Genomic DNA, 20590 nt, shown 5'->3' on the forward strand with positions numbered 1-20590 from the left:
AGTCAGTGAGGGAGCCACTTGGGCCATCGGCTTCCCTGCATCGTTTCCCCTATTCCTAGCCCCTTGAGCTGAAGCAGGACACCCCTGGAGAACCTCCTGGGGCCTCACTGCAGCCAGCCCTGGCTCCTCTTGGGGGCACTTGTCATCCAAAGTATGCACCCAAGAGGTGCCCCATCACATACAGCCTCATGGCTCTCCCAGGTTGGCCCGGCAGCAGATCCGAGCCCCGTGCCGCCGGCAGCCTCACCTTCTCATGCTTGCGCAGCAGCTCGTGCCGCTGGAGGAAGTACTGGTCTTTGAGCTGCTGCTTCACCAGCTGGTGCCTCTCCTGCAGCTGGTGCTCTTCCATCTCCCACAGGGCTGCTTCCCGGTCTGCAGAGGACATGCCACCGAGCTGGTGAGGTGCTGACAACCAGAGACCCGACAGGCCCTCTGCCCCCCACCTCTGCCTGGCCTCCTCATGCTGGAGATGATAACCAACCTGCTGGGCTCAGGAATCGCCACATGTGCTACCTCATTAGACCATGTTGGCTGATCTGAGCTGAGGCCTAGAAACTTCCTCTAAGCCTAAGGAATGAGAGCTCCCAGGAGCATGGTATAGCAGGAAGTGTTCAAAGTCAGGAGCCACAGAAACTGCAGCTATAGGCTGGAACCCAGCTCCATCAGTGGGATTAGGAATGGAGAGGTTCTCTAGGCATCAGCTGCCATGTCTGCCAGATGGACACAGCTATACCATGGAGGGAGGGGACGTCCTTGGGAGAAACGTTGAAGTGCAGTTTCCACACTGCATCTCTACCTTCCTGATGGGCACCTGGGAAGAGCTCAGATGGAGACCCCATGAAGAAGACAGAATGGCCTCTTGTCACTATTTCCTCCTTTGAAAAATGGGTGAGATCCTCCTTGTCTCCTGCACGTCCCAGGCATGCGTTATGAAGACAATGAAGATACTGGCATCTTAACACTGGAGGTCTCTTAATCCACCCCTGTGCACAGCACCCGGGTGGGGACCTGGAGTCAAAGGGAGAATCTCACGCCCTTCGAGACAGGAGACTATGCTTGGCTCAGTGTGAATGTTGTTTATTTCACTGCATTGCACCTGTTCCGTGCAAAATGGTATCTGCTTTTGGTATATCAGAATAGTGATTTTGGCTTCCACCCCAAAATCAGAACCACAGTTCCGTAAATAGGGCGGTTCTTACCAACATCATGGGATAGGAAAAGGAAGTGAGGGCTTTTCTCAAAACAACTGTGCTCTATTCAGAATATTGAAAACTCAAGAACCCCGTTTTGCTGATCCACATCAAATAGTAAGAGGTTTATGTTGCTTAACTGCACTGGTCATCAAAGGCCTGGATGAGGCCTGTTTTATAAATGAGCCAAAAATTGCCCGGGGATATTGGCCTCGTGTTGTTTACTTCCTCACAGCAGGCCCGGACCGTCAAAAGTCCACAGGCACCAAACTCAAATTTGTACCCATCCTCTTGTTATTTTTAAAACATAATATGTACGGCCAGGCACAGTGGCTCACACCATAGTCCCAGCATTTTGGGAGGCTGAGATGGGCAGATTGCTTGAGCCCAGGAACTTGAGACCAGCCTGGGCAAAATGGCGAAACCCAGTCTCTACTAAAAATATAAAAATCAGCTGGGTGTGGTGGTGTGCACCTGTAATCATAGCTGCTCAGGAGCCTAAGGCACGAGAATTGCTTGAACAGGGGAGGCAGAGGCTGCAGTGAGCCAATATCGTGCCACTGCACTCCAGCCTGGGTGACAGAGTAAGACTTGGTCTCAAAAAACAAAAACAAAAAAAATGTATATAGTTACATAAAAAAGCTCAAACAGGGCCAGGCGCGGTGGCTCATGCCTGTAATCCTAGCACTTTGGGAGGCCGAGGCAGGCAGATTACAAGGTCAGGAGATTGAGACCATCCTGGCTAACACGGTGAAACCCCGTCTCTACTAAAAATACAAAAAAAAAAAAAATTAGCTGGGCATGGTGGCGGGCGCCTGTAGTCCCAGCTACTCAGGAGGCTGAGGCAGGAGAATGGCGCAGTGGCTCACACCTGTAATCCCAGCACTTTGGGAGGCCAAGGCAGGTGGATTGCTTAAGGTCAGGAGTTCAAGACCAGCCTGGCCAACATGGTGAAACCCCATCTCTCCTAAAAATATAAAAAATTAGCTGGACATGGTGGCGCAAACCTGTAATCATCCCAGCTATGAAGGAGGCTAAGGCAGAAGAACTGCTTGAACCCGGGAGGTGGAGGTTGCAGTGAGCTAAGATTGTGCCACTGCACTCCAGCCTGGATGACACAGTGAGACAGCGAGACTCTCCATCTCAAAAAAAAAAAAAAAAGCTCAAACCAAGCAGATATTTAGCCTTTTGGAGCCTGCCTACTTTGCATACCCCATGAAACTGCACCTAACATCTGCCAGCCATAGAGATGGAAGACCTAAGGGCTCCATAAAGACCCCAAGCCACCGTTGCCCTTTGCAGTTCTCTGACCCAGAGATGCCCCGTCTGAGCTCCCCACACTGGACGACATCATCTAGACATGTGAGCCCCCTCTCAGTCCCCTTCTTGCCCAAGAGTTCCTTTGCCCTCTTCCCCTGCTGGATGGTGGCCCACACCATCATCTCCAGAAAGCCTCATTCTGTAAGGGACCCCCTCAGCGTGTCAACTTGTCAAAATGCCCCCGAAGCAAAGCTGCTTGTATGCTACTGCCATCTTGTGGTCATTTATTTTTCCTCAATCAGCCCAGAAATCCCTTGAACTCACAACAGCACCAGGGTAGGCCCGGCTTCCTGATATTGTCATCCAAGGCCCAGCTCTATCACCCATTAACTGTGCAACCTCAGTGCTATGATCTAAACGTTTGTGTCCCCTCCCCAAATGTATATGTTGGCATCTTAACCCCTGAGGTGAGGGTATTAGGAGATGGGGCTTTTTGGGAGGTGATTAGGTCATGAGGGTGGAGCCCTCGTGAATGGAATTAGTGCCTTTTTATTAATAAAAGAGACCCCAGGCTGGGCACTTTGGCTTATGCCTCTAATCCCAGCACTTTGGGAGGCCGAGACAGGCAGACCACTTGAGCCCAGGACTTTGAGACCAGCCTGGACAACATAGAAGACCCCATTTACACAAAAAACACAAAAATTAGCCAAGCGTGGTAGCACGTGCCTGTAGTCCCAGCTACTTGGGAGGCTGAAGTCAGAGGACTGCTTGAGCCTCAGAGGCAGAGGTCACAGTGAGCCATGACTGTGCCACTGCACTCCAGCCTTGGCTACAGAGCTAGACCCTGTCTCAATAAATAAATAAATAAATAAACAAAAATCCCCAAAACCCAAAAAGCCACAAAACCCCAAAAACCCAGACACCCCAGAGCTAGTCTCCCTTCCACTATGTGAGGATACAGTGAGAAGGTGCCATCTACGAAGCAGAGAGTAAGTCCTCTCCAGACCACAAATGTGCTGGCACCTTGACTGTGGATTTCCCAGCCTCCAGAAGTGTGGGAAATGAATGTCTGTTGTTGATAAGCCACCTAGTCGGTGGTATTTTGTTACAGCAGCCTGAATGAACTAAGATACTTGGCCAAAGAATAGTAACTCTCCAAGCCTCAGTTTCCTCATCTACAGAAATGGGGATAACCTAGGCCCTGCCTCACAGTGTTAGGTGAGGATTTGATGAGATAAAGGTAGAAAAATGGACTGGCACATGGCCTGGCAGAGTGGTTGCTCAGTCCACGCCAAGCTCTCTCCACCTCCCGTAAATCCAGCTCACTTATTAACATACTCTATGCCTGTTTCTTTCTTTTCTTCTCTTGACTTCTGGAATAATCTCAAATAGTCTTGGTGACAACTGGTGTCCTTACCTCGTTCCTTACTTCAAGTGGGGCTTTTCCCCAGGTTTCCCCATGAAGAATGATGTTTAGTTTTGGGGATGGAGAAGGCCTGGGAGGTTCTTGTTGCCCACCCCACTTCCCAGGGCTGGGATGTCCACAGCAACTCTGGGCCAAGACAGCGCTGCCACTCGCACACCCCCACCTCGAAGGAGCTCCTGCTTCTTCATGAGGCACTCGCGCTCCTTGTCACAGATCTCCCGCCTGTTGTCGGTGGTGAGCCTCTTCATGGCCAGCTCCAGGTCCTCCTTCTGCTTGGCTACAAAGTCCCGGTCCTGTGGGGAGAGAGGAGGACAGGCCTTTATCCAGAGCCGGCTTGGGCACCTCCATGTCTCTTCCTATTATGGAAGAAAAGCCCGCGTGATCAGAGAAGAAAATGCAGGAACAGAAAAGAAATTGGTGGAGGAGAAATTTAAGGGAGACTTAGAGACACATCAACCAATTTCAACATGTGGGCTTCATCTGGATCCTGGATCAAAGAACAGTCTCGGTCTGTCACCAGGGCTGGAGTGCAGTGGCATGATCTCGGCTCACTGCAACCTCTGCCTCCCGCGTTCAAGCGATTCTCCTGCCTCAGCCTCCTGAGTAGCTGGGATTATAGGTGGGCACCACCACTCCTGACTAATTTTTGTATTTTTAGTAGAGACGGGGTTTCACCATGTTGGTCAGGCTGGTCTCAAACTCCTGACCTCGTGATCTGCCTGCCTCGTCCTCCCAAAGTGCTGGGATTACAGGAGTGATTGGAAACTGGAATACTGACAACATGACGTTGTTCAGCAATTATTGTTGAATTTGCTAGGTGTGTTTATGGTATGGTAGTTATTTCTGTGATGTTTGACAGGTAAAATAATATGATGTCTGGGATTTGATTAAAAAGAATACCTTGGGGTCAGGGAGTGAATGAGTGGACATGAGGTGATATTACTGAGATTAGGTGACAGGTATATGGTGGTTCATTATACCTATTCCCATGTTACTTTTCTTTTCTTTTCTTTTCTTTTGAGAGAGAGTCTCGCTCTGTCACCCAGGCTGGAGTGCAATGGCGTGATCTCAGCTCACTGCAACCTCAGCCTCCCAGGTTCAAGTGATTCTCCCATCTCAGCTTCCTGAGTAGCTGGGACTACAGGTGCACACCACCACACCTGGCTAACTTTTGTATTTTTAGTAGAGACGGGGTTTCACCATGTTGGCCAGGCTGGTCTTCAACTCCTGGCCTCAAGTGATCCACCCGCCTCGGCCTCCCTATTCCTGTGTTTTTAATTTTCCATAATAAAGGGTAAAAAAAATTAAAATAAAAAAATTTAGAAACCACGGAATTAGTAAAACTCTCCACTCATCTTATCCCCCAGAGTTGGCAGCTGCAGTAGGTATGTCTATACAAGTGTATCTATAGCTATTGTTATTGCTGTGTTACAAAAATTATTAAAAAGGGCTCAAAGAGATATGTGTGCACCCAAGTTCACAGCAGCATTATTCACAACAGTCAAGGGATGAAAACAGCCCACGTGTCCGTCGATAGATAAATGGATAAACATCATGTGTTATATCCACACGATGGAATATTATTCAGCCTTAAAAAGGAAGGAAATTCTGACACATGCAACAACATGGATGAACCTTGAGGACATTACGCTAAGTGAAATAAGCCAGTCACAAAAGGACAAATATTCTATGATTCCACTTACATGAGGTACCTAGAGTAGTCAAATTCATAGGGAAAGCAGAATAAAGTTACCAAGGGTTGGAGGAGAAAAAATGGAGAATTACGGTTTGATGGGTGCAGAGTTTCAGTTTTACAAGACGAGAGAGTTCTGGAGATAGATGGCGGAGATGGCCGCACAATGTGAATAGGCTTAACGCCACTACACTGTACACTTAATAATGGTAAAGATGGTAAACTTTATGTTATGACTATTTTACCACAATTTAAAAAAATTATTTTAAGAAATCTTTCCATGTTATAATGTGATCTTCTGGCCAGGTGCAGTGGCTCATGCCTGTAATCCCAGCACGTTGGGAGACTGAGGCAGGCGGATCACCTGAGGTCAGGAGTTCGAGACCAGCCTGGCCAACATGGTGAAACCCTGACTCTATTAAAAATACAAAAATTAGCTAGGCGTGATGGCAGGCACCTGTAGTCCCAGCTACTTGGGAGGCTGAGGCAGGAGAATTGCTTGAACCCAGGAGGCAGAGGTTGCAGTGAGCTGAGATCGTGCCACCGCACTCCAGCCTGGGCAACAGAGTGAGACTCCATCTCAAAAAAGAAAAAAAAAAAAACTGGGATGAAACTCCCAGTTTTGAAACTCCGTCTCAGATAAATAAATAATGTGATCTTCTATCACATGTGTTTGAATGGCTGAAAATATTTCATGCTATGGATGTTATTTATCCAATAAACAACAGGGTGTTTCTAGGTTTTATCTATTTTAAATAGCGCTACTTCATATTCTGGTAGCTAAGTATTTGTGAACCTCTGTGATAACTCCTTCAGGATTTTCAGATTCCCTCAGGATTTCTAGAAGCAGAAAATCCAAGCCAAAGGATGTGTACATCTTCAAAGCTCTCCAAGCAACTGCCTCCTCCAGGCCAATCTGCTGTCCCTCTCCGTGGATGAGGGCCTGTGTGCCCCGCCCTCACCAGTCCTGCGTTCTCTTCCTAATCGTGCTGTAATGGGACAGGTCATAGGGTGTCCCGGAGAGAACACAAGCTTGAGGCCTCGACTCCCTCCCTGAATGTGAACTCAGCAATGTTACCTCTCTCAGCCTTTGTTTCCTCTTCTGCGAATGGGAAAATGAACAGCTCCTACCATAGTAAGCTATGAATGCTGAAGCAGGTAATATACAAAGCATTTCTAAATATGGACTCAAAAATTCTTTGCTTTGGGGACTGAGGAAGCAGAACACACAAAGACCCCCCTCGTGGGGGAAAATAGGAGCATTCCGGCAAAGGATGAAAAGAAGGCTGGGGAGGCCGGCCAGGGCACAGCAAAGAGGCGGTGCTTATCTTAGGGACAATGCGGGAGCCACTGAAGGGTTTTAAGGCACAGGGCTGTGGGGGGAAGGGTGCTACTATCAGACTTGGAATTCACATTGATCACACGCAGGCAGGAGAGAAGAAACTGCAGGGGAAAAACAGCTACAGGAAGCCTCGCTGGGAGGCCACTGGACAGTGGCTGGGGGATCATGGAGATGGTGACGAGTTCATAGATCCAGAGACAGGAGATAAGAAATATACATACCATGCTTCAGGAGGTGACGAAGGACTGGAGGGAAAGGAGGCGTCAGGAATGATGGGCCAGAAAGGAAGGAAAATGGCACCCCTCAGAGCATAACAGGACCAGGTCTGGGACATCACAAGTTTGATGTCCTTTAGACTTAAAAGATGCCAAGTGGGCAGGGGAATATACTGGGTTGGTCAAGGAGATGTGACTTACAGGGTCTAACCCTAAAACAAGGTAGGAGGTGCTAAGGGTTTGGGAGGGTGGTCAATGTAAAGTGTTGGGTTATCCAGAGATGGAAGAGCTTACTTCCAGATGGAGGCAGGGCAATCGAGGAAGGCTGCATGGAGGAGGGGATAATGGGGCCATGAAGGATGAGGCCAGATTTAGGTATTCAGAACAGGGTATTTGAGGGGCAGGGATTGGGCAAAGGCAGAGAGGGGGCCTGGTCACCATTCCAGGTCTCGCACCAGCCCATGCACTCCCCAGCTGAGGCCAGGGACTCACAAGAAGCTGCTTTTTCTGCGTGTGCTCCTCCATCTTCTGCTTCATGCTTTCCTTCCGCTGCTGTCGGGGGAGCTTCTCCACCTCGTTCTTCACCTGCAGCAGAGACAGCAGAGAGTAGCTGGGTCAGGGTCCTCTCCATGCTTCCTACAGTATAATCTTCAACGCAGAACCCCCGGGCCAGAGAAACCAAAGAAGAGGCTCAGCTTTGCAGCGGCCAGCACCCTACACGGCTCCCCACCAAGCCCCTCTGAGCAGGTGCCCCACACTGGCCTACTCCTGCCTGCCGCTGGTTTCAGCTTCCAACTCCCCCAGAGTGGGTAGGTGCTGTTTTCAGCAGCTTGGTATCCACCCCCCTCTTCTGGTAACGCGGCACCTCAGTTTCCTGCAGGGAAGTGTTTCTCAACCTTTTTAAAAAATTACAGTCCCTACAGAAGTTATTTTAGACATTTTTCCCTAATCCCTCTCCCCCCATGAAATACTAGTCCAACAGACAATATCGTCAATCTGACAAACCATTGTCATATTTCAGTTATTTTGTCATATTTCATTGTCATTTTCAGTTATTCCTTTAGGGTAATACTAGCCGGGCTGAAAATGCACTTTTTTTTTTTTTTTTTTTTTTTTGAGATGGAATCAAGCAATTCTCCTGCCTTAGCCTTCCAAGTAGCTGGCATTACAAGTGTGCACCACCACACCTGGCTAATTTTTGTATTTTTAGTAGAGATGGGGTTTCACCATGTTGGCCAGGCTGGTCTCAAACTCCTGACCTCAAGTGATCTGCCTGCCTTGGCCTCCCAAAGTGCAGGGATTACAGGCATGTGCCACCGCGCCTGGCCGAGAATGCATACTTTAGTATCCCCCTTGTCAGCCCCTGAGGTCCAGGTGAACTGACATCCCTACCCCCGCTGGCCCTGGGCTGAGCATCTGATCCAGGCTGTCCAAGCAGCATATTCCATGCCCTTAGCCTCAGGAACTGATTCAGAGATAAGCACGTGACCCTCACTGGTCCAGTGCGAGCTTTGGGACGTTTGCTGGAACTACTGAAGAAAAGCTACCTGCTGTCCTCTGGGGTTGTTAAACTGGAGGGATGAAGGCCAAGGTGAGTCACCTTGTCAGCCCCTGGAGGGGACTGCCTGAGATGAACTCAGCGCAGGGAAGCAATGCCCAGAGATGAGAAGAAGAATTCCTGGCAACACTCCTGCCCTCCTGGTCAGACGCCAGCAAGTGTTCTTTCCTTCTTAAGCCAGCTGGGATTGGGTTTCTGTCTTTTATAACAGGAGGGAGAAGAGATCCATGACACTTCTCTCTAAGGACCTTAGAGTTCCTCAGACAGTTCCTTCCCAAGAAACCCACACCTTCACAGGTGCCTAATAACCCAAAACCTGCATTGACAGAGGGCTCTTAAGAGCATCTGATGGGGGGAAAGGCCCGCCTGTGATCAAAAAAAGAGCATTCCAGGGAGTTCTGGCATGGTGAGGTAAGCCAAGACAGGCTGTGTCTCCTGATAATTACAGTGAAAACTCTGCATCAAATATGAAAGCAGCTACTTGAGGACTCTGAAAACCAAACAAAAGCAGGTGACATGAAGGGGAGTCAAAACTTGCAGACAAGACTGGTACAGGGGATAAGTTTCCTATTTTTTTTTTTCACCCTTTTGCTCTCCTGGCTTTGCACCAATTCCAGACCTGCCCAGTAGTGCAGTAGAAAAGCTGGCTAAAACTCTGTAAGAAACCTTGTGTTTCTGGCCAGAGAACCAGGAAAAGAGGCCTGTGCAGTCCAGTGAGTATGGGATGAATCCCAAAGAGAAGGGCACAGAAGGCCAGGCGGAGTGGCTCACGCCTGTAATCCCAGCACTTTGGGAGGCCGAGGAAGGTGGATCACTTGAGGTCAGGAGTTCAAGACCAGTCTTGGGCAACATGGTGAAACCCTGTCTCTACTAAAAATACAAAAATCAGCCGGGTGTGGTGGCACATGCCAGTTATCCCAGCTCCTCGGGAAGGAGGCATGAGAATCACTTGAACTCAGGCGGCGTAGGTTGCAGTGAGCCGAGATCATACCATTGAACTTCCAGCCTGAGGGACAGAGCGAGACTCCGTCTCAAAAACAAAGAGAAGAGCACAGGAAAAGGGAAATTCCTAACTGTGTGTGTGAACACAGAGATTCACCCCTGAGCTGAGTATGAGTGAGACAGGTGCCAAGCAGTATAGCAAAAAACAAAAAAAGCAAAGACCCAACTAAACTAACACTGAAACCACTACCCACAGAAGATCAGACAGAACCTGTGGTCTGCAGGGTTTCCTGTTAAACAAAAAAATCTACATTCTTCAAAAGATTATAATACGGACCCACAGTCTACAGAACATAACACTGAAATGTCAGGGATAGCCAGGCACGGTGGCTCAGACCTGTAATCCCAGCACTTTGGGAGGCTGGGTGGATCACCTGAGCTCAGGAGTTCAAGACCAACCTGGGCAACATGGCAAAACCCCGTCTCTACAGAAAATATTAATACAAAAAACTAGCTGGGTGTGGTGCCAGTGCACCTGTAGTCTCAGCTACTCAGGAGGCTGAAGTGGGAGGATCACTTTAGCCCAGGAGGTTGAGGCTGCAGTGAGCTGTGACTGCACCACTGCACTCCATCCTGGGCAACAGAGCAAGACCCTGTCTCTAAATAAATAAATAGAATAAATAAATAAATAAATAAATAGAATAAAATGCCAAGGAAACAATAAAAAATTACTCTACATACAAAGAATCAGGAAATAGAACCAATTTTCAAAGAAAAAGGCAATCAATAGATGTCAGCTCCGGGATGACACAGATGTTGGGACTGGCAGAAAGAAACTTTAAAGCAGCTATTATAACTATACTCCATGAGGTAAAGCCCTTTAATATTTCAAGTATGGAAAGATGAAAGTTCACAGCCCAGAAAAACTATTTTTTAAAAAATTAGAAAATTTAAAACTAAACAATACAATGTCTGAAATTAAAATAAAACAATAGCGGAATGGTGATGACAGAGGAGGGTCATTCATTTGAAGACTGATTAATAAAGATTATATAATATGAATGATAGAGAGAAAAAAAGATGAAAAAGAGGAAGGTTTCAGGAACTTATGGGAAAATTATCAAAAGCTCAATGAAACCCAAACAGGTTAAATTAAAAGAAAACCACCCTCATACATATCATAATAAAACTTGAAAACCAAAGACTAAAAAAATTCAGGAGAGTAGTTAAGAGAAATGTGACACATTAACACAGGAAAATAATGACTCCAGTGACCACGGATTTCCCAACAGACACCAGGGAGGCCAAAAGCCACCGGAGTATCATCCTTAAAGTGCTGAAAGAAGGGCCGGGCGCGGTGGCTCACGCCTGTAATCCCAGCACTTGGGGAGGCTAAGGCGGGTGGATCACGAGGTCAGGAATTCAAGACAAGCCTGGCCAAGATGGTGAAACCCTGTCTCTACTAAAATTACAAAAAAATTAGCTGGGTACGGTGACAGGCGCCTGTAATCCCAGCTACTCAGGAGGCTGAGGCAGAGAACTGCTTGAACCCGGGAGGCACAGGTTGCAGTGAGCCGAGATCACACCACTGCACTCCAGTCTGGGCGACAGAGCGAGACTCCGTCTCAAAAAAAAAAAAAGTGCTGAGATAGGTATGTCTAGTGAAACTATCCTTCAGAAATGAAAGTAAAATAAAGACATTTTCAGATGAAGGAAAGTAGGAAACTTTGTGGTCAGGAAGAAAGGCTACATTGGAAGTTCTTCAGGTTGAAAAGAAGTGAGCTGAGGAGAAAACTTGTATCTTCAGTAAAAAAGAAAGAGTGGCAGAAAGGGTAAATATCTGGATAAACATAATCAACACTTTTTCCCTTAAGATCTTTAAAATCTCAATGACCATTTAAAGCAAAAGTTGTCACATTGTCTGGTATGGTTTTTAATATATGTAGATATAATACATGTGATAGGCCAGGCGTGGTGGCTCACGCCTGTAATGCCAGCACTTCGGGAGGCTGAGGTGGGCAGATTGCTTGAGGCCAGGCAAGACCAGCCTGGCCAACATGGTGAAACCCTGTCTGTAGGCATGAGAACTGCTTGAACCCAGGAGGCAGAGGTTGCAGTGAGCCAAGATCATACCATTGCACTTCAGCCTGGGCGACAGAGCAAGACTCTGCCTCAAAAAAAAAAACAAACCCCAAAACGTGACAATTATAACAAAATTGAGAAAGTATCAAGAAATTTACATGGTTGTAAAAGTACATTTTACTTAAAGAATTACAATATCAACTCTAAATAGATGCTGAGATAGGTATGTATATTATAATGCCCCAGAGCAACCATTAAACACAAACACACACACACACATAAAATATAAACCAATTCATGAATTAAAAAATAATACTAAAAATATTCAAATACTTCAAAAGGAGGTAGAAAAACGGGGAAGAGAGGAACAAAAACCAAAGGAGACAAAACAGGTAATAATTTAATTAAATATAAATGCCATAAACACCTCCACTAAAAAACAAAGATTTTCAGATGGGATTAAAAAAAATGAAAGCACAACTATATGCTGTCAACAAGAAACACATGTTAAATATAAAGATTTAGACAGGTTAAATTGAAAGGATGGGAAAAGATACTGTATGCAAACACTTATCAAAAGAAGGTAGGATTGGCTATTTATTAGACAAGGTAGACTTCAGAACAAGGAATATTATCAGGAATAATGATGGGCATTATATAATTATAAAAGGAAGAGTCAGTTCACTAAGAAAATATGACTATTTTAGTCTTAGCTAAAGTCTAGGAGGCTGAGGAGGATCACTTGAGCCCAGGAGTTTGAGGGCACTCTGGGCAACATAGTTAGACTTCCATTGCAAAGAAAATAAACAAATAAATAAATAAAAGAAAATGTGACTATTTAAAATAACAAAATAATTTCAAAAATGTGAAACAAAAGCTGACAGAACTGAATGAGAAATAGATAAATCCACAATTACAGTTGGAGATGTTAACATTCCTTTCTCAGTAGCCAGTAGAACAAGTGGTCAGAAAATCAGTAAGAATAGAGAAGACCTGAACAATACTATCAATTAAGTTGACCTACTTGACATTTATAGAATACTCCACTCAACAACAGCAGAATACACATCCTTTTCAAGTGCACACGGAACACTCAGCAACACAGACCACACCCCGGACCATAAAACAAGCCATAATACATTTTTAAAAACTGAAATCTTAAAAAATATATGGGCCGGGCGTGGTGGCTCATGCCTGTAATCCCAGCACTTTGGGAGGCTGAGGCATGTGGATCACCTGAGGTCAAGAGTTCAAGACCAGCCTGGCCAACACGGTGAAACCCTGTCTCTACTAAAAATACAAAAATTAGCTGGGTGTGGTGGCATGTGCCTGTAATCCCAGCTACTTGGGGGGCTGAGGCAGGAGAATCACTTGAACCCAGGAGGCAGAGGTTGCAGTGAGCTGAGATTGCACCACTGCTCTCCAGCCTGGGCGACAGAGTGAGACACTCTCTATCTCAAAAAAAAAAAAAAAAAAAAAAAAAAAAGAAATAGGTATTTCATTGGAAGGCCATGTAACAATGAAAAGTTTAAAAAAAAAAAAGAAGAAGAAGAAATAGATAACTAAAACTGAGGCAGGATAGGTAGCAAAAAAAAAAAAATGACCAGGTTCTCTGGACACAGCAACTATGGTGACCATACAGTCAACACCATAAGCCTCAGCATTCTCATTGTAATTGAGCTCATTCAAGCACAGCTATCTTCAGTAGGGGATTTTCCCTGTAGGGAGCAAGCACATTTTGATTTTACCTGTCCTCAGACTGACTCCTTGTTCATTATAATAGTAAAAAACACACCCCTGGGTAGAGACATAAGATGCTAATGAGACAGTGACAAATGAGCAAGCATGTACAGCTACTACACCTGTGCACCCAGAGGCCCACCCAGAACATGCTTCCTGGCAACGCCTCTTCCCACCTACTTAGGAACCATCATGTAAGGCTCCCTTTAAAAGAGTCTCCCTAGTGCCAGTCTTCGCTGTCTCGTCCTTACAAGCAGCCCACTCTGAATTCTCTCTCTCTCAGGGTGTACTGTCTATTCTATACCTAACTTTCAAAATATTATTTTCCTGTTGCAATAAATCACTCTATGCTGCATCTCCTTTGCTGTGTGTCTCATGTTTAAATTCTTTAAAGCCAAGAAGACAAGAACCGAGGTATCACAACAGCTGTCAACAAAACCAGATAGACATCACAAGAAAACCACAGATCGATATCCTTCATGAACACAGACCCCAAAATCCTCAACAAAATATCAGCAAATTGAGTCCAGTAATATATAAAAAGGAAAATACACAATAACCAATGGTTCTTACCCCAAAAAGGCAAAGCTGATGCAATATTTTAAAATCAAGCAATATAATTTATATCAACAGACTAACAGAAGAAAAACCATATGATCATATCAACTGATACATGAAACCCATTTGATAAAATTCAGCACCTATTCATAATGAAATGGATTGGCATACTAGGAATAAGAGACTTAAAAAATTTTTTTTCTTTTCTTTCTTTTTTTTTTTATGAGACGGAGTCTTGCTCTGTCGCCCAGGCTGGAGAGCAGTGGCGCAATCTCGGCTCACTGCAAGATCCGCCTACCGGGTTCACGCCATTCTCCTGCCTCAGCCTCCCGAGTAGCTGGGACTACAGGCGCACACCGCCACGCCTGGCTAATTTTTTGTATTTTTAGTAGAGATGGGGTTTCACCCTGTGTTAGCCAGGATGGTCTCGATCTCCTGACCTTGTGATCCGCCTGCCTCGGCCTCCCAAAGTGCTAGGATTACAGGCGTGAGCCACCGCGCCTGGCCTCTTTTCTTTCTTTTTAACCTCAGCTTCTGCGTCTGTATAAAGAGACTTTCTTAATCCAATGAGGGCAGCTATAAAAAGCCCTATTGCTAGCATCATACTTAATGATGAGATATTGAATGCCTTCCCCTTAAAATGGGGAACGAGGCAAAGATGTCCTCTCTACTATTCCTATTCAACATCCTACTGGAGGCCTTGGCTAGCACAATAAAGCAATTAAAAAATAAAAAGCATACAGATTGAAAAGGAAGCAATAAGACCATTTCTATTTGTAGATATGATGTCTATGTAGAAAATCTCAAGGAATCTACAAAGATACGAGTACTAATAAGTGAGTTTAGCAAGATTGCAGTACAAGATTAATCTATAAATATCAATGTATTTTTACAATCTAGCAATGAACAATTACAATTTTTCTTTTCCGAGTTGGGTTTTACTTTGTTCCCAGGCTAAAGCACAGTGGTGCAATTATGGCTCACTTGCAGCCTTGAACTCCTGGGCTCAAGTGATCCTCTCTCACCTCAGCTTCCCAAGCAGCTGGGATTACAGGTGCATGCCACCACACCCAGCTAATTATTTATTTATTTATTTATTTTTTGAGATGAAGTCTTGCTCTGTCACCCAGGCTGGAGTGCAGTAGTGGTGCGATCTTGGCTCACTGCAGCCTCTGCCTCCCGGGTTCAAGCAATTCTCCTGCTTCAGCCTCCCAAGTAGCTGGGATTACAGATGCACACCACCACATTGGCTAATTTTTGTATTTTTAGTAGAGATGAGGTTTCACCATGTTGACCAGGCTGGTCTTGAACTCCTGACCTCAAGTGGTCTGCCTGCCTCAGCCTTCCAAAGTGCTGGTATTACAGGTATGAGTCACCACACCCAACCTAATTTTTAATTTTTTTTTTGTTTTGTTTTAGAGACAGGGTTTCAGTATGTTGCCCAGGCTGGTCTCAAACTCCTGGCCTCAAGTGATCCTCCCATCTCAGTCTCCTTAGTTGCTAGGATGATAGGCGTAAGCCACTGCATCTGGCAGAAATGGATTTTTTTTAAAAAGTATGTTGCATAACAGCACCAAAAACATGAAATAAATATAATTCAAGGCCGGGAGCAGTGGCTCATGCCTATAATCCTAGCACTTTGGGAGGCTGAGTTGGGTGGATAATTTGAGGTCAGAAGTTCCAGACCAGCTTGGCCCAACATGGTGAAACCCCATCTCTACTAAAAATAGCAAAAAAAGAAAAAAAAAATTGTCAGGCGTGGTGGCACACACCTGTAATCCCAGCTACCTGGGAGGCTGAGGCAAGAGAAACGCTTGAACCTGGGAGGCGGAGGTTGTAGTGAGCCAAGATCACGCCACTGCACTCCAGTCTAGGTGACAGAGCAAGACTCTGTCTCAAAAAATAATAATAATAATAATAATTCGAATATAAATATAAAATATATAGTGAATCTGTATGCTCAAATTAAAAACACTAAGGAAATGTATCAAAGAAGACCTAAGTAAATGGAGAGATATGTTATGCTCAATATTGTTCAGATGTCCTATCTCTCCACACTGATCTATGAATTCAACTCAATCCCAATCAAAATCTCAGCAGGTATTTCACAGAAATCAGTAGGATGATTCTAAGGTTTATATAGAAAGGCAAAAGAACTAGAATGGCCAAACAACTTTAAAAAATAAGGACAAAGTTGGAAGACTCACACTACCTGATTTCATGGCTTTTATAAAGCTACAATTGTCAAGACACTGTAGTATTGGTGAAGGACAGACAAATAGATCAGTGAAACAGCAGAGAATCCAGAAATACCACATACGAGTATATGTGGTCAACTAACTTTTCACAAAGGTACAAAAGCAATTCAGTGGAAAAAGGATAGCCTTTTCAACAAATGGTGCTGGAATAACCAGACATCCATAGGCAATAATTATTATTATAGCAGTAATAATAATAGTGAACCTAACCCACACCTTATATCTTATATAACAATGAACTCAAAATGGATTATATATCAAAATATAAAACCTAAAATTGTAAAACTTCTAAAGCATGTGATGTTGGGTTAGGCAAAGATTTCTTGGATGTACTGCTAATAGCATAATCCCTAAAAGAAAAAATGATAAAACAGACTTCATCAAAAACAAAGTACTAATTAAAAAATTAGCAGCCGGGTGCGTTGGCTCACAACAGTAATCATGGCACTTTCGGAAACCGAAGCAGGCGGATCACTTGAGGTCAGGAGTTTAAGGCCAGCCTGGCCAACATGGTGAAACCCTGTCTCTAATAAAAATACAAAAATGAGCTAAGTGTGGTGGCGCATGTCTGTAATCCCAGTTACTTGGGAGGCTGAGGCAGGAGGATTGCTCGAACCCACGAGGCGGAGGGTGCAAGTAAGCTGAGATTGCACCACTGCACTCCAGCCTGGGGGACAGAGTGAGACTCCATTAAAAAAAAAAAAAAATTAGCTGAGTGTGTTGGTATGTGCCTTTTGTCCCAGCTACTTGGGAGGCTGAGGTGGGAGCCCAGGAATTCAAGGCTATATTGAGCCATGATTGTGCCACTGCATTCCATCCTGGAAGGCAGACCAAGACCCTGTCAAAAAAAGAAAAAAAAAAAAAAAGTACTTCTGCTCTATACAAGACACTGTTAGGAGAAAAGACAAGCCACAGGCTGGAAGTAAATGTGGGCAAAATACAACATATTTGAGAAAATACTTGCATACAGAATCTAAAAGGAACTGTTGATATTCAGTAGTAAGAAAAATCACCCAGTTAAATAAACGGCCAAAGATCTGACCCAATACTTCACTAAAAAATACATATGGGTGCCAGGCGCGGTGGCTCATGCCTGTAATCCCAGCACTTTGGGAGGCCGAGGTGGGCGGATCTTCTGGGGTCAGGAGTTCAAGACCATCCTGGCCAACATGGTGAAACCCCATCCCTACTAAAAATACAAAAATTAGCTGGGCATGGTGGCAGGTGCCTGTAGTCCCAGCTACTCAGGAGGCTGAGGCAGGAGACTCGCTTGAACCTGGAAGGTGGTGGAGGTTGCAGTGAGCCGAGATTGTGCCATTGCACTCCAGCCTGGGCGACAAGAGTGAAACTCCATCTCAAAATAAATAAATAAATAAAATAAAATAAATACATACGGGTAGCAAGTGAGCACACGAAAAGATACTCAAATCATTAGTTGTTAGTGAAATGTGAATTAGAAACCACAATGAAACACCACTTTACACCTATCAGAATGGCTAAAAAACCTGACAATTGCAAGTGCTGGTGAGGACCTGGAGCAACTGGAACTCTTGTACCTCGTTGTGATGTAAAATGATCCAGCTCTTTTTGGAACAGTCTGGCAGTCTCTCATAAAGTCAAACATGCACTTACCACCTGACCCCAAAATCCCAGCAGCTATTCTTCATTGTCTCTTCTTTCAATTCTTGGATTTTTTGTTTTCCACGGTCTTAGATTTGTAATCTGAATCCTTCTCCTATGTTCTTTGGCCTAATGGTCTTAGATCAGGGTTTTGCAACTTCAGCACTACTGACCTTGAGGGTGGAGAGTTCTTTGTTGTGGGGGCTGTCCTGTGCGTTAGTTGTGGGGGCGTCCTGTGCATTATAGGAAGTTAGCAGCATCCCTGGCTTCTACGTGCTCAATGTCAGTAGCACCGCTCCCTTATTTCCCCAGTGGTGACAACCAAAATGTTTCCAGATATTGCCAATTGGCCCCCACGGAACAAAATAGTCCCCGGTTGAGGATCACTGTCTTAGAAGTCCTAGTAAAATATCTAAAATCTTATTTGTGCCACTTCTGCTTCCATATCAAAGGGTCGCCTTGGAGATGCTATATAACCCTAGTTCAGCATCTGGCTGTGGTGTCTGCCAAAATGCCTTTCGACAGCACCATCTCAGGCATCATACAATTTAAAGGCCTCACGAGCTTAAAACTGTGCTGTTTCAAGCATGATTTCTTGATTTTCCAGGACAGACAATTAGAAGCAGCAGTTTAGTAAAGGATTTCTGCCAAAGGCACCGAAAACACGAAGAAACGTCACACCACTGACCATGGAGGGCGAAGGCAAAGGAACAGTAAAAGTAGAGTCACATGGGGCCACTTGACAAAGGGGCACAGGACTTCCATCCGTCAGTATCCCCCGAGGACATTCACATACCAGCACTGCTCTCCCGCTGAGATCTACTGACAGGCAGGGGCAGGGGAACTGCATGCTGCTGGATGTCAGAAAACCTGCATTCTAGTCCAGCTACGTGTCTTCAGAAAAGTTACTGAACTCGTTCAAGTTCCTCATTTTCTCATCAGGAAAAACAATCTGGCTTTCAACTAAAATTTCGTTAGGGATCCTTCGAGGGTTACAATTCTGTGGTGTTACAGAGATCCAAACTATTTAATAGCTAAATTCTGTTTATTGAACTTTGCCTGGGAAGGCAGGAAAACAGAGTTCTGGAAAGATTTCCTTCAAGACTGGTTATATCTGTTTTCAGATTTCAGTGATCTAAGAAGTTACAACTGTCAAGCCAGTTTCTCGTGGATGCTAGAGATTACTTGGTATATAGGAACTGAGCAGCACACCATCAAGTCCCTCCTTACAGAGTTGTGAGAATGTATCCACATTAATTGTATACGCATAGATACACATATACAGGAAGATGCAGTAAATTACTTGAAATTGACATGAAGAATAAATAGGTCCCTGTTCAACTACCTTGCTAATAATTATTTTTCCTATATGTGTATTTCCTTATTGAAAAGTGATTAGCATGATAAATATCCCACACCAATTGCTGTAATACTGAAGAGGGTCCCAGGAGGCTTCTCAAATCTTATTGGTTTTCTTTTTGGTGCGTGTTTCCCATGCCTGAATTTAAATTATGACATGCTCTCTCACACTGATTGGATCGTAGGGAAATGGACAGGGTACACACTTCCTTGCTCTGGGCTGGTTAAAGGAAAGTGCCTGTTGCATATGTGTATGGTCTCCCTCTCCAGCATCCACGTGTGAATTACTCTGTTGCAGCACTGGAATGGCTAATGCATCTGTAGGTAGTTCAGAGGCTGCTCATCTGGTGGGGGGGGGGTCTCGTCCCTTCTAATTCTGTCCTTCACCCCTGCTGCTGCATCCTGACCACTATGTCAAGGGCAATGGGCCAGACCTCCCATTCCTACTTGGAATTCCTACTTCTTCACCCAGCACCTTGCAGCCCTCACAGAGGTGACCTTTGGAATCAGAGAATGAGTTCTTAGGAGTGTGGAGTAGGCAATGGCAAGACAGTGCCATCTGGGATATCTGGGGTTGCCATGGAGCAAAGTCTCTCACTGGCCTCCTGCCATCACTGTGTTACATAAGTAAGCTGCAGAATCAAAGCAAGAAAGTTTACCTACACAAAAGACCAGTAACTGGGACACCATCTTACTAAATGGTGTGAGCCCTGTCCTCCTCAAAAAGTCAAAAGAGTCTGGGTGCAATGGCTCACGCCTATAATCCCAACACTTTGGGAGGCCGAGGCAGGAGGATCACTTGAGGCCAGGAATTCAAGACGAGCCTGGGCAAGTAAGTGAGACCCCTATTCCTACAAAATTTTTTTAAAAAAATTAGCAGGGTCCCAAATACTCAGGAGGCTGGAGCAGGAGGATCACTTGAGCCCAGGAGTTCAAGGCTGCAGTGAACCGTGACTGCGCCACTGCACTCCAGCCTCATCATTAAAAAAAAAAAAGCCAAAAGAGCAACGAAGTTAAGCTCTTTCTTTCCATGAAAACTTCTTGAAGAAAAACACCCATAGAAAAAGATATTTGAAAAAACTGAATGTGAGCGGAACCCCAGGTGCCAGATCCCACGCTCTGCCTCAGCGTTCAGCGGCAGGCTCGAGAGCCTTCCTGGAACCCTGCTGGTGAGGAAGTCCAACTTTGTTAAGGGCAAGTTCTGGGAAAGGGTGAGGAGATCTGTGGCTTCCCCCAACCCCTCCTAAACTAGGCAACTTCCTCTGTCGCCTCCTCTCTCTCCCACTCTTATAAGTCCACACACACACACACACACACACGCACACACACACACACGGTGTGCACATG

General features: G+C 45.2%; 1 protein-coding gene across 2 annotated transcripts in view; it reads right to left on the bottom strand.

Annotated features, from left to right (window-relative positions):
• The window catches only part of STK10 (serine/threonine kinase 10), a 143233-nt gene that overhangs the window by 13644 nt on the left and 108999 nt on the right, over positions 1–20590 (bottom strand). For both annotated transcript variants that reach the window (XM_003813989.5, XM_055112872.2), the window contains 3 exons: positions 7619–7711; positions 4040–4169; positions 248–372 (listed from right to left, as the gene is read on the bottom strand). In XM_003813989.5, the coding sequence (XP_003814037.1) occupies positions 248–372; positions 4040–4169; positions 7619–7711 (348 nt within the window). The remainder of the gene's footprint in view (positions 1–247; positions 373–4039; positions 4170–7618; positions 7712–20590) is intronic.

This window comes from Pan paniscus, chromosome 4, assembly GCF_029289425.2.
Source record: "Pan paniscus chromosome 4, NHGRI_mPanPan1-v2.0_pri, whole genome shotgun sequence".
NCBI lineage: Eukaryota > Metazoa > Chordata > Mammalia > Primates > Hominidae > Pan > Pan paniscus.